General features: G+C 38.4%; 1 protein-coding gene across 1 annotated transcript in view; it reads left to right on the forward strand.

The window, feature by feature from the left end:
- ANKFN1 (ankyrin repeat and fibronectin type III domain containing 1) overlaps positions 1-15055 on the forward strand; it is a 78480-nt gene that overhangs the window by 16778 nt on the left and 46647 nt on the right. Inside the window, exons 3-6 of the mRNA XM_065693610.1 lie at positions 348-482; positions 4115-4316; positions 9869-10079; positions 14424-14618. Of these exons, the coding sequence (XP_065549682.1) occupies positions 4131-4316; positions 9869-10079; positions 14424-14618 (592 nt within the window). The 5' untranslated portion in view covers positions 348-482; positions 4115-4130. The remainder of the gene's footprint in view (positions 1-347; positions 483-4114; positions 4317-9868; positions 10080-14423; positions 14619-15055) is intronic.

Here is a 15055-nt window from a genome sequence, read left to right on the forward strand (position 1 = left end):
CTTTTTGCTACTACTTCATGGCAAATTAATTACAATCACAGTTCTGTTTGCTCTGGCAGTAATTATTTTTCCTACTCGTACTCTGTGCTGCTGATCAATTTTAAGGGATGCACCAAGCTGAAAGCACACAGAACTTGAATCATCTTTCACTATGGAGGCAAGAGCTTTATGAATCAGTCATTCCTGTAGCTGCACAGGTAGCTAGGACAGAGTCAAGGTACCAAATATTTTACTTGTGATACAGCACTATTTGCTTTTAAATGCTGGTTTGCTCTGAGATCTTATCAATGAGCTTGGACTTCAGTAATTGCTGGTAATAAGCTTTTCATATCTGATCATTCATGCAGTGTAAGGAAGAGGTTTTCTCGTTTTGCCCAGAGGCTGAAGCAGCACAGACAGCAAAGCCAATGTGATTCATCAGACAGTGACAGTGGACAATTACCAGCAACTTGTTCACGCTTTGCCTGGGATAGCCTAAGCTGGTAAGTCACATTTAACTCTTTAATGCATTGATTCCTAATTATTAGTTTCAAGTGTAAAATTGTTTTATAAATTTATGTTGCATAACATATTTAAGAATACATATAGTGTTTCATTGTTTCTTGGCTGTTGTATTTTTCTAAAGCTAATGCTTTTCCAGCTAGGCTGTGTCCTGCTAGTGCACCTGTCTATACAGTTCAGCACATATGTGCCACATGCCACAGACATTGATCTAGAATTTAGATATTTAATTTTTTTAGATATTTAATTTTTAGATATTTAATTTTTAATTTAATTTTAGGTATTTATTTTTTTTATTTTTAATTTTATATATTAATTTTTTGCAATATGCTTTTAAAAGGGCATTAATACTGGGTCAGTATTTGCCAATCAAAAAAGTAAAGCTTTCATAATGGTAACAAATTTGTATTCATTTCTATTTGAATTTGCCTTTTAAAGCACCCTGTTGCTGGCCAATAAAACAGTTTTTATGCTGAGTTACCTCTGAATTAAGTGTTGCACAGTTCCGCTCTTCTTTTTTATCCTTGTCTTGATGATGTTTAGGTTTCTGCGGTAAATGCAAATTGTTCTCTCTGTCATGAGTTTATTAGTAACTGCATGGTATTTGGAGTTCAATGACTGTACTCTTGAATTAAAGGATTTTAAGAAATTGAAACTTCCTTTAAGACCATTCCTATGACATTTATTGGTGTGTTTTTATCTGTAATATGAAACTGATTCTTGACCCATACTGTATCGATGAAAGGAAGAAATTCTTGCAAGCAGAGGCAAGAGGAGAAATTTACATGGGATGATCTGTAGCTCAAAGCTATGGAAGTGTTACTCTAGCTGAGAATGAAATTATTATTGTTACCAATTATTATTTATTATTATCATTAGGTAAATTGCTGAGTTTCTTTAAAATCCCAATACGATGGGCCAGTGGAAGATGAGTATTCATCTTTGGGAATCATTGGCTATTTCTTAAGCTTATTTGTAATAAATACTGAAAACAAACAGAAGTGTTGAAGCTCTGCTAAACAGAGACAGATGTGAATGAAACCTTTTGACCATCCTTAAAAGAATTCTATTTCATGTTTATCCTCCCAAACGGTTCCACAGATGCATCTGTAAAACAAAAGGCTGTCTTCTTCTAAGTTTGCCCAGTATTAAAACTCAACACTTAACAACAACTTCCATACAGTTCTAACTGTTCTAACTTCCTAACCCACACTTATTCCAGCACATGGCTCCAAAACACTCTGGCATGTCTGGAACATTTGGTAGTTGGCATTGGTGATCGTAATTTTAGTGTTTTTCTCTAGTCTGACGTTAACAAGCAGCTTCTCATGACAGAGACTTTGATTTGCTCTGTTTCTTGGTTTCTCCTAAGCCTTTCTATCTAGTCTGTTTTGCAGGGCAGAGAATAAAACGCTTCATTTGAAGAGACAGTGATTTCTATTAGTCCTTGCAGGCACTGCTGAAATGCATGTAATAATTAAAAGGCAGAAATAATTGCTTGTGTGAGCCTCACATTACCTTTATTCCATAAGCTCAGAGAGAAGCAGCCCAAAATCATTGTAGTATTGTCACTCCCTGAGCCCCAGAAAGCCCATTTCTTATGATATCCCCACTTGCATATTAGTTTCAAGGATGCAGCTCACATAATTCCCTTCTGATTGCTCACACTGTTGTTCTAATTCATCAAAGTCTTCTCATCACACATGTCAATTATGTTGACTCCATCTCTCTTCATTCAAAGTTTTGGTCTCTTTTCAATACCCCATGAGCTTGGAGAATATGTGAGACTACTTGTAATCAGACCCTTTTTTTTGCTCAGGATGTCTGCTCAATCACAACATACAAATGAGAAAAGAAGGTGTAGGAAGCTTATAAGACCTGGGTGGTGTCTTTAATCTCAGGGGCCAATTCATGTCACCAAGCAGCCTCAACAGCAAGGAGAGTGTTTAGTAAAGAAAGTTTTTATGATTATAGTTATTAGAGTCTGGTCCTGCAGCCTGATCTACTTAGGCACAGGCTGAGACCATAAGAACAGAAAGTTACAGGATTTGTAGCATAGTACATAGTACAAAGAATCTAAAGATTATTTCCAGGAAAAGATAGTCTGAAAGGGTAGCCAGGTCTACTGTCACATCTGTGAGGTCGTCTGGAGACATTCTGTCTTATAAATGTGTACACACTCTTATCAGGGGAAAAAGGAAATGTGAAGAAATTTGTCACCTTTTCACAGACATGCCTGGGGATATTTTCCTGCGCTTGCAGTTGGGTCAAGTCTGATTCTTTGTTTTCCTTCAGAAAGGCAAAACTATTCCCAGAGAGTTAAGTACTAATTCAGTTTTTCCTAATATGGAAAAATGGCTGTAATCATAGAGCATATAAAGTGTTGTTTAATTATGGGATAATATGGAAATCCTATTAGGCTAGTCAGTCTTGGAGAGAGGAGGCAGTCCCTCTAGGAAGAGTTTGTAGTCTAAATGGACAGGGCAAACACAGAGCAGGATAAAGTTACACAATACATAGACAAAGCCAATGCCTGTTCATTAAATGCGGGAAGAAACTACTCAGTATGAGACTGTAAGCAGCATATATTAGATTCACAGATTATTTTACCTGTAAAACAGTGTAAGGTTTTTGTTTGCAATAACCTGGACACTAGCTAGTCATAGGTAGTTTAAACTAAAGATGCACATATGCCTCATTATGCCTACAGCAGAGCCCAAGTAGGTTTTCTGTGTTTCAGCTATTATTTGCTCCAACTTAATACCTTAAGAGTCTCAGTCACAGAGCAGGTTCCCTCCCTCTCAAATGCTCCTCAAAACTAACAAAAACATTCTCTGTAGCAATAGACTGTCATATGGATGACAACATGTCAGCATGTGATGCAGATTTAATGTATGTTCGTGTATTATTTCTGTAGTAGCTTGTGATGGGTTCAGAGATGAACAAGTATTTTGAATCCAGCCATTCTTTCTGAGTGAGAAATACTGCTTGAGTCTCTGGAGAAGGAGAATCCACTCACCCAACTGAAAACACCACATGCTTTTGGAGCACAGTTTCCTAGCAGGTAGCAATGTTGGAAATAAAGCACATGTCTTGCCACCCTTGTCTGTGTCAAATATAACTCACTTGACCAGTTATAAAATTCAGTCCTGCATTGTGTTCCATAATCAGTTAGATTTTTTTTTTTCCTCTCAATTGATTCAGTTTTAAGAAACCACCATACTGACAAAGTGCAGGTTATGTACATGCTACCCAAACTGTATTGTAACATTTACATTTGGGTGTAATTTTTCTGACACCTGCATGACCAGAACTCACACTGTCAAAAGGCCGCTTCCTCAACTAAATGAAACCCCTTCTCCTTATACAAATTAGCAAAAAGTTCTGGACTGTTTTATTTCTCCATCCTTAATTCTCCCTCCCCATAGATATCCTGGCACTAAATAAAGAGCAATTTGCCACTGAACAAGCTCAAAACCATGCTTGAGTGCTTGAGCACTGTGTGTATGAAAGTGATTTACAAAGTCTTACAATGTGCATTGCAATGATACAGCTCTGATCAATGATGTTAGTGCAGCAGAACCTTGCTAAACAGCTGTTGCTTTTCTTCTAGAAACCACTAGCTGAAAATGACACAGCAAATGCATAACTTAAGTCTCCTCCAGACTAAAAAGAACAGCATGCCTTCCTCTCCAAATGCTGCCAAGCGGCTGTATCGGAACCTGTCAGAGAAGCTCAAGGGGAGTCATACATCCTTTGACGAAGCGTATTTCAGAGCTCGATCTGACCGGCTCAGCCTCCGTAAGACCTCAATGGTAATTATTTGATATTTATCTAATTGGCAATTTACTGTCCTGTTCATCTCCTTACTCAGTTTGCTTTTAAACTGTACAATTTTCATCATCTTACTTTGTTCCCTGACCAGAGCTGTATGTTCTTTATAGAATTACCATTTATGATCCTGCGTTAAGCTCTGACCTTCATGAAGGCTAAAGAAAAGCTACTTAAGTGATGATGCTTTATTTTAGGGCTAGGATCTTGGCATTAATTTAACAAAATATGGTTTAAATATATATATATATACACAAGTGATTCTTTTACAAGAAAGGAAGAAAAAGTACTCTGTGAAAACTTAAGATGTCTTAGGTACCTCCAGGTATTACCAGTCTGGGGCCTCAGCTGATGTCCACAAGCCAGTCAATAGTCTCCAACTGAACTTAAAAGTCTTTGGATCCCATTCTATCCATTTTGCCTGTTGTTTTCACAGTTTTCCCTAGAAATATATAACAAGGAATCCATCAGAGAAGGGGTGGAAACATTCCAGGTCAAGTTGCTAGCTGATGTATTTTCTAATCATTGGGTTTCTGTGCTACAGAGCAAAGCCAATGACTAAAATCATGTTTCCAGACAAGTGAACAACAGTTGTTAGGGTTTGTTTTCTTTCAGCTTTGGCCAGTGAAGAGTTTTCTTTCCATTCTCTCTTGCTGTGCAACACTTTCCATTCAGTAAATTGTTGTCTTGCTGCAGACATAGCAATGTCCCAAAATAGCTTTATTCTTGAACTCATGTTTATCAAAACAAGTCTTTGCAGAAACTACTTTAATGTTTTTTCCAACTCCAGTAGCACATAGTGGACTTTTTCAGTCAAACCTAGAGCAAATATCTTGAAAGGGGCACTTCATTTTAATTAAGCTACATAAGATCGCATTTCTAAACACTCCAGCACTGAATCACTTACTGGAACATGGTTATTACTTACTGCAAAGCAATACTGTAGTCCTTTTCAGTATACACATTTGTGCATCAGAGTAACACCTAAATAAATTAATCACATAGCACAGCTGTCTAGCTAATGATTAGAGGTTGTAGAACTGAGTCAAAGGAAAAGCAATGTAAAAAATGCCCCTAAGCTTTACCTGATCACTTGTAAATGGGATTCAATTTGTTTGAATTCAGTGGTTTTGTCCTTTCAAAGTGGAAGAAAGTTATATCTAGTAAATGTAAATGAAGGCAAAAATCAGAAAGCTCTTGTTAACATTTGTGACAATACCAGTGGGGTTAAAATTGTGCACATGGGTCTAAAGACACTATCTTAACCCTGTTTGAGTTTCTTACTCCTTGGCTGCAATTCTAGAGAGTGCTTTACACTGAATATGATCAGCTTTTGGCAGAAAACTATATAATCTTCAAATACCTTTCTGTTTTCTGTGTGAAAGCAAATAAGCAAATAGCTGGGGAAAAGTTGGTCAGGTGTGTCGAGTGTTTTTGTAGACTTGGAGAGCTGGGCTCGATGCAGACATCCAAACAGGGCAGTCTACTGGCATGGCTAAAAATGTCGTAGATATTTTGCTGTCTGTCAAGGATGTTTCTTGACCAAAATAGCAATAGCGTGGTTAGATGCGCACTGCTATGTGGATGAGGGGATGCATACATGCCCAGTTAGAAAGGCCATATCACAGCTCCCATGTTTTTACGCTCTTTGAAGTGACGAGACGTGCCAGCATATTTCAGCCTATTGCTTGTGTCTGAATTGTTCATTTGGAAAACCTGATATTTGCAATTTGGTCTCATAATTGTTTGGATTGGATGAAGTAGCTTATAAAATTCATGCTCTGTTTCTTGTTTAAATCAGTGCAGCTTTTTCGATCAGTTTTCTAATGAAATGAAGAAATAGAAATTTGCTCTTGTGTTTTCCCTTTTGGTGAAACATCCTCGCCAACAGATTAGTTGGCAAGAGCATTTATGGGGAATTAAATTCAGCATGTGCTTAGATTCTGTTCAGCAACTTAAGGCTAAAATTTCACATATACTTCAGGTATTTCATTTGGCAAGCAAAAAAAAAATCCAAAGATACATTTTCAAAGGTATCGAGGCAGGTCTGAATTTTGACAACAGAGTCCAAATCAAACTTTTAACAGTAACTCTACAGTAATCATTCAGGTAGGTAAAATGTGTGTACATATATGTGAAAACGGCCAAATGATTTTGTCAGCTGTATCATTGGGTTAATTTCAGCTGTGATACTGAACCTTGCCATTAGTTGTTTTATTATGTAACAGAGATGTTTTGTTTTCATATAGCACAAGTAACTCCTGAGATGTAACACAGGATTTAATGAGTTTCACCCAAAATTGGAATTAAAGCCAAGTAATGGTATTGAGAGCCTAGGGTAGTACACTACAAATACCAATTTGTTTAAGTTTTATGTTCAAATATCAAGTAAATTAAAAGAGAACGACCATTTCGATTTCAGAAAAGGTGAAAACCCTGTACGTACCCAGTGCCACAGCAGTGGAAATGTGAACCAAGGAATAGCTGGTTTCCTGCCCTAAGTGAGCACCACAAGCCTGTTACTAAGCAGTATCATCATCAGGAACTTTTTGTTCTGTTCTCAGACCATTAGCCCATGTTTCCTAAGATAAACTTCACTAAAAGAAAGGAAAAGTAATGTAGTCATTCAGTTTACTTCAACCAGTTCGCTTTGTAGTAAGCCCTTTCTGAATGTACTGTTAAACAAGTAGATTTTCCTAGCTGTGATCAGTTACAGGAGTAATACAATTTTGCTCATTTCCTGATTGCATCAAAATGCAGATGCTTCTGAAGCTTAACTACCCTTTTTTTTCCGTAAACAACAGTATAGAGGAAGTTCCAAAATCAGTAGAAAACGAATTTCAAATGGGTGTAAACTGTAATGAAATTAATGTTTTTTACAATGTTAACATAATTTTTGGTGAATTGGTGAATATATTTTGCATTTCTAATAATTTATATGAAAATTCAGTCTATGAGTTTAGTTCTGCATTCATGATAATGAAGTTTCAAAGAGCAAAGAAGCACAGCTGCTATTTTTTACAGCTCTTTAGGTGGAACATCAGTGATCTATTTATGTTAATTTTGAGTACAACTGTTCAATGCATAGCATTCATTTGAGTGGCAGTCGATGAAATTAATTAAAATATTTTGACATTTGAATTAAGTTAATTAAAATTATTTAATTTCTAGCCAGAGCACTTCAGAATAGGGTTCAAACACCAGAATAAGGGTAAGATCTCTGATCTCGGGATGATAAGGTGCTGTATAAACAAGGCAGCACATGTGTGGAGCTACTGGAATGAAAAGAACTGCTGCATTGCAGTAAAAATATGTCTTTAAGTTTTACCTTAGAATAAGAGAAATATGTGCTGGCCTCTATTCTAAGATTTTCTGGAGCTGTGCCCCCTCTAATGACAGTCTATGTCCTTAAAGATATTATCTTGCTTTGGAGGGGGGGGGGGGGTGCTGGTGTGGATAAAGAGAGATAAATCTGGCTGCTTACCATTTAACTGTTCCTTTTCCTGAGCCTTTTCTCTTACACCTAACACTGCAGTATGAGCTAAGTATTTGGTAATGAAATTAACTCTGAATCTTACAATCTAGAGAAGAATCTCTAGATTATAAGCAAGAATTTGACAGAGACTCATTTTGATGCAGCACTTGTTGAAGCGGTGTCTTTTATTCTGTATGGAAAACTACAGCATAAATATTTCTCCAGCATGAGCTCTCTTTTGTATTTAAGTGCCTAAAAGGTACATTCTCAAGTCAGCACTACTCTCCTAGATTTGCTTTATTGCTGCATGACTCATCTCATCCTTACACAGTCATTTAACATACGTACTTTGTAGCATGGTAGCAATACTTTGTATGCAAAACAGTAGAGCAGAAAAATTTTGTCAGGCCCAAGAACTTCTGAAACACAACCGAAACAAACCCTGTAGAACTGATCAAATACCAAGGGGCAGCTGTGGACCCTAGGTTTCTGAACTGCTAGCAAACTATTAGTCTATGCTTTTTACTCTTCCAGAAAGTGCTGTTTCCCTGAGAGCAAAAACTTGGACAGGGATATGCCAAATAAAACTACATCAATTTAAAAAAGAAAATGAAGCTTTGCTGTGGCTGAAATCCTTGTTTCTAACCACAGCAGAAGGCTGTATTCTGTATTTTCTCTGTTTCCTCCATGTGGGTTTCAGGACACAGGAATCCAGTTTACATCATGTATCTGGATCACTTCCTCTCTATGTATCCATTCTCCAGTATGCCCACTGGCACAATCTATCTACACAGATCTCTATTCCTTTATGTTACCACATAGAATCACAGAATAGTTAGGGCTGGAAAGGACCTTAAGATCATCCAGTTCCAACCCCCCTGCCATGGGCAGGGACGCCTCACACTAAACCATCTCACCCAAGGCTCTGTCCAGCCTGGCCTTGAACACTGCCAGGGATGGAGCACTCACAACCTCCCTGGGCAACCCATTCCAGTGCCTCACCACCCTAACAGGAAAGAATTTCCTCCTTATATCCAATCTAAACTTCCCCTGTTTAAGTTTTAACCCGTTACCCCTTGTCCTGTCACTACAGTCCCTGATGAAGAGTCCCTCCCCACCATCCCTACACATGCTGAGCCCTCTTTGCTTAGCTGGGCCTCTTGCTTCTACTAATTCATTCTTAAGAGGAGAAAAATCTACTGGGTAATTATGGCAATGGGACAGTGGGAGAGAATGTTAAGAATCTTGGCACATATCATGTCATTACTGTAGGCTCCAGAAGGACATTCTCAGAACAGAAACCTGCAGGCCCTTCTACTCTCCTGCACCTCCTTTTCCCCAGCTCATTTAAGTGAGAGGTTTCTTTATATTCTACCATTGTTTTACCTCCTTGACATTGGTAAGGAAAAGTTTCAGTGGTTCTCCCTGCTTGAGAGTTGGTGCCATGTATGTTCACGGGTTGGGCTGCTGTGTTCTCTGCTCTTCAGACACATCACTTTCTCGGTATGCCATTTTTTTCAGTTTCACTTCTTTAAGGACTGTACATTTCAAAGCTGCTTCTACTTCCAACTAAATGCAGAACTACAAGCACCTAGAAATGACTGAAGTGTTTGAATGAAGAGTACCTGTTACTGCTCACACTGGAGCTGTGAAGGGTTTTCTCCAGAACAGCTTGATTGATCACCTGAGTTTGAAAACTCAGTAGTCCAAAACTGCAAAAATCATAGTCTTTCATCCAGTTTCACACGGAAAACATAAAATGTTGCTCATATAGTTAGATTATAGGGCAGATGTCTAAATAAATATGGGTTTGTTTTGTATAGGCTTGAATCTCATTTGAATATTTCCAGGGACATGCAGCAAGTTCAAGCACACAAGGTCCAGAGGCAGACAAAGCTCAGTTTTGCTGCAAACCTTTCTCACGTCTCCAGCTGAACTTGAGCTGTGGCCGCAGGATCAGTATTTTACAGCAATCTCAAAAAGTACAAATTTTCTCATTTTATTTTTAAAACACTGACATTTGGAAAGTTTTACTGAATTTCTCTTTTTATTTATACACAGAATTTCCAGTGCAACGAAGCTATGTTTGAGGCTGTAGAACAGCAAGACCTGGATGCTGTTCAGATTCTTCTTTATCAATACACACTGGAAGAACTGGACCTGAACACACCAAACAGTGAGGGACTAACTCCTTTGGACATTGCCATTTTGACAAACAACGTCCCTATTGCTAGGACCCTTCTACACGTTGGGGCAAAGGAAAGCCCACACTGTAAGTAAAGACACAAATGTAATTGATTTACATAATTGCCTGTAGATTAGATTTGCTGCTCTTTTGGCAAATTTATTACTTTATACACAAAAATTGCCTGGTTTTATCATAAGGATGATTTTACCAGCAATAGTGCCACAATGCTGGAGAGCATTTGCAGCAATATCTGCTTGTTGAATGCATGCTCAGTAGATATTTTTTGTTCTCTATGTCAAATACACCAACAGATGAATCAGGCTGAGCTTCTAATGTGATTAACAGTGGGACAGGGGAGTCAATGTCAATGCTGAGGAAAAGATCTTTAAAAATATGGGCTCAAGAACTGAGTGATTCAAATGCCATGGTCTGAAATATGGAGTTTGTCATCAAAATGAAAGGAGGATGGGTTGTCTAGACTTTGGTTTATTTTGATTATCCTTTTGATTTTAGCTGTGCTGCCTTCAGGTGACAGGTTGTGTTGAAATCCATCACTTCCATTACCCACAGATTCCTACTCTTCAAGTGGCCTAAAATCTCACTTTAATGAGAATTTCAAAGTTCTACAGAACCAGTGAAAATCCAAACACAACACAGACCTTCTCACTTTACCGGAATACCAATATCCCTTATAACTACATATTGTAATTCTAAAACTCCTTTGTATTCCTTCATGGGCATTTTAATGCCCAGTTTGTGGGTTGGAGGGTGACTTACCAACCCAATTAATCAACCCTATACCATGACACAAACTCTGACGCCTTACTTGTGTCTAAAAATACACCAATGTATGCGAATTTGTTTTAAACTGTCAATGCCTATATTTAGGACATTCCCAGCAAGGCTATAATGAGACTGTGTTTGAGGGGTTCGGCCACTGCAGACTCTGCCATTAATTTGAAGTTAGTTAAATTAACAACATTTAGTGCTGGCATGTCAATCTCAGTGCTCCAGGAAATTGCACCTTGAGGCTACTAACATTGCCAGTTTTTTCACTGGAGAGTGTGTGTGCGTGTGCGTGTTGAGCCTTTTTGCCAGACCCTCGGTGTTGGTACACCTTTATTGCTTTTCTATGTCCACAGCACTTATATTATCATTTATTCTGGCCTCCTTTAACCTTCCCTGGAGATTTTTGCATAGTGTAGCTGCTCAGTGAAAAGAGTTTTTTAGTTTTATATTTATTTGTTTATTTTTCTGTCATGGTTCATGACTGAGGCTTTAAAAAAAGTGTGACAGCATTTAGAGTACATGATTGACTGCTGAAGCAACATTCATTAACCATGACAAATCTAGAGGAAAACACAGTCTTGAGTGTTCTAAACAGCAGTAAAAAAGACTAAACTAATTTTTCATTGACCTCATCTGTAAATAAATGCAGTCTGATGGCGAGCAGGGGCAATCATAAATTAGTATTCATTTCCTGTAATTAATGCAAACATGCCTATGAACACAGAGAATATGAATATATAACCACCTCATTTCCATTTCAAAATATACCCACCAAATTTCCACTTCACTTATCTTGATTTTTAGCTTTTCTGATTGAAATAATGGATGAAGCGTTCTCACTGAAAAGCAAACGATTGTTTGCTTTGTTGGATTTCTGTTTAGCTTCAGGGTTTGCAGTTGTGCTACTTGAAAGCAAAATGCAAAAAGTTATTGTCAGCACTCAAGAAGTTCACAGCATCTTTGTATGTGGCTTCATTCTCGTGGACCTGAGAGCACTCACTTTCTATTTGTCTTTCTGCTTTGCTTTCTGCACTTCAGCAACGCTGTTAGGATGAAATCCATTCTGTTTGTGTGATCTCAAGGCAGCACCCAGCGGGAGAGTTTTCCTCTCTCCATGGTGGGCATTTGAGCAAGGCTTCTGCATGCTGAGTGGAATTTCAAAGTAAAATTCCGACTCATGCCAATTTTGGCACAGGACACAAGCATCTCTTAAATCTCATTGGAAGCTTATAGGACAGATGCTCAGATCTGGGAGACTGCAAGGCAGGAGAATTCTCCATTCCAAGTGCACACAGAAAGCTTCCTATAGAGAAAAGTCTTGTTCTTCCACTGTGTTAGCTGTAGTGACCCAGGTGAAATCTCATTATAGCCCCTAATCTAACACTGTAGAAAAGGGGATCTGGAAGACAGATAGCTTCCATCTGCATCGCCTGGACTTCTGCCTGGAATAGGAACAACAGCAGAGAAAGCAATAGAAAGTAAAACTATGGTCTTAATTTCCACATGGAGCTCAGACTGTGTAAATCTTAACAGGAACCCATCTCTTAAACACAAAGTCAGATCAGACAGTGCAGCACTTAAAATGTTAATTCATTTTGGGAGGAGGCAAAGTCCACTGTGTTACCTTTTCAGTTCCTCTTATTCATCATACTCATTGTTTGGCTTGGTTTGCTCATGTGAACCCAAATGAAAATAAGATTAAAATTTCCAGTGGCTGATCAGACACATTTCCAAGCCCTGACAATTGTGGATCAGAATCTTGATTAAACAGATAGAGCCAGGTCCTTAGTGAGAACTTGAATTGATGCCAGTTCTCAATTACCTGAAGTTCTGGCACATAAAATCTCCTTCTTCAGCCTTGTTGTGCTATCAGATGTGTTGCATACTTATCGTAGGCTTAGATCCAGTAAACTGTATCACCTTTGGCCTCCCAGTAAATAGGCGGTTCTGAGGATACCAGCACATTCCAGTAAGCTGGGCCATATGTCTCTGATGTCCATATGAAGAATGATCAGACTTCAAGCATGGCTTCCAGCCAGCTTCTGAAAGCAAAGTCTTGGAGACAAACATTCTTCAAAAACAACCTTTTGGATGTCAGAAGTGTTGAGTAATTTGCTCTCCTCCTGTGGCTTTAATGATCCCATGGCACTTTTCCTATCAGTATGTGGGGTTATTCTTGGACTCTGCTGAACTTCAATTGTGATACTGTTATGAGAGACAGAGGGCAAATAAAACGAGAGGTTCAGACTGGATAAAAGATGCACCTTTTCACCTTAAGGACAGTAAAGAAGCGGAGTAGGTTGCCTAGAGTCTGTAAAGCTTCAATCCTGGGAAGTTCTCAAGATCAGATAGGTATTGGCCTCAGTAACTTGGTCAGACCTCACAGCTGACTTTGTTTGGAACATGAAGGTTGGACTAAAGAATGTCCTTTCCAATCTGATCTGTCCCATAATCCTTATGATTCTGGTTTAGGAATGGCACATTCATGTGCACAGACATCTCTGTTCCTGTGGTGTTTTGATGTCAAAAAACTATCAGAGTCTTGGTCCTATGTATGGTATAGTTTTCAGAAATTGCTACTGCTCATGTAAGTGAGTGACCAGTGCATCCTTTGCAAGACTTAGCTGCCCTCTAAAATCCTTAGGGAAAAATAGAGCCTGGCTGTCCCAAGAGAGCAACTCCCCGTCATTGCTAAGAGCAGTTTGTGCTGCTTAGCTTGTGCTAGGACAGTGCTTTCAGTAAATAGGGGCCTTTTAAATGAAGATTCTCTTGGAGCTCTTCTGCAAAAATACCAGACACCAGAGAAAAAAATACCAGAAAAAAGTAATTTTCTGTGATTTCAGAATTACATCTCTTGTACACTATTTCCTTCTTACTGCACATCAGATCAGTGGTTGCATTTATTTTCAGATAAATACCCTTACAAGCCCCATTTTCTAAACTGCAAATAGTTTGAACCATTTCAGGCTAAGAACATTGCTGAAAACAGGGCTTGATTCATCACTTTTCATGTATAACAAGGGGCTGGTTTAGGGCAGTCTTGTGGACTTGGGCTAAAATCAAACCTATTTTAGTTTGTAACCTATGTGATCTTCCTTTTCACCTTTGCATAGCACAGAGTAGTTCATACAGACAATCTGAACTGCTAAATGTCAAATTAAAATTATTCTGAGCACTGGAGCAAAACAAAATCTCTGTGTCAAGCTGCTCACTGTCTGTCCAGCCTGTCAGAGGACTCATTAGACATTACACAGGCAAAATTGTGGCACAATGAAAACCTGGGAAAAGATCCATTCTATACCAGCCACAGCTCTTAAGCACAGAACTCTTATTCTTAAGTTTGCCAATGAGATCTCTCTTTGCTTTATTGTATGTGTTTATAACCAGTAAAAACCTTTTTTTCTATGAAAGCTTATGGTATTATGGTGAACTGTGAGTTGGATAGAAACCAAATGCTTTATTATTTTAGTTTGTTTTTTAATATTCCACCAGTTTAAAACATATATATACTCTTGATGACAAGATAATGACTAGAAGGCAAAGTGTTCAAGTATTTAACCTCGTGTGTGTTATACCAAAATGCATAAGGCCAAAATTTTGTCGCATAAGTCCACCAAGCATTTTCCCTTCTCTTGGTAGTTGTTAACATGGAAAGCAGGTCAGTGCATCTGAGTACATTGGTCCAGGAAGCACAGCAGCGAATTACTGAATTGTCTGCACAAGTGGTGAATGAAGACCTTGGTATAGACAATACAGAGAAAGAGAAGCAACTAAAAGCATGGGAATGGAGATACAGGCTATACAAGCGCATGAAAGCAGGCTACGAGCATGCTAGTAAGTAGAAGAAATCAGTTGCAAATCTGAAATGAACTGTACAATTGGGAACACTCTGCCTTTGTTGAGCAAGCATGCTCTCATCAAGTGATCCTCACAGCACTGATGTGAAGCCGGCTAATGTTAGAGTGAAAGAAATCAGGCATATGGCTAAACGGCCTTCCCACAAATGAGGGATATGTCAGAACAATAGAGGGCCACATATCTGAGAGCAACAACCTCATAACTCTTAGGAGTGGGCTGCATAAAATTGGTGAGATGAGATCAGGATCTAACGATTTGGTCTTGCTCATTTTTCTTCACATTTACTCCTCGATCTCATTTAATGCGCTCAAAGTTTAAAACAGGATGATTAGAACAGGATATGTGAATAGGGAGAGAGAGAGGGACATTGGCCTTTGTTCTGTTGTGATTATATTTTTTTTAATTTATTCTGA

This window comes from Lathamus discolor, chromosome 13, assembly GCF_037157495.1.
Source record: "Lathamus discolor isolate bLatDis1 chromosome 13, bLatDis1.hap1, whole genome shotgun sequence".
NCBI lineage: Eukaryota > Metazoa > Chordata > Aves > Psittaciformes > Psittacidae > Lathamus > Lathamus discolor.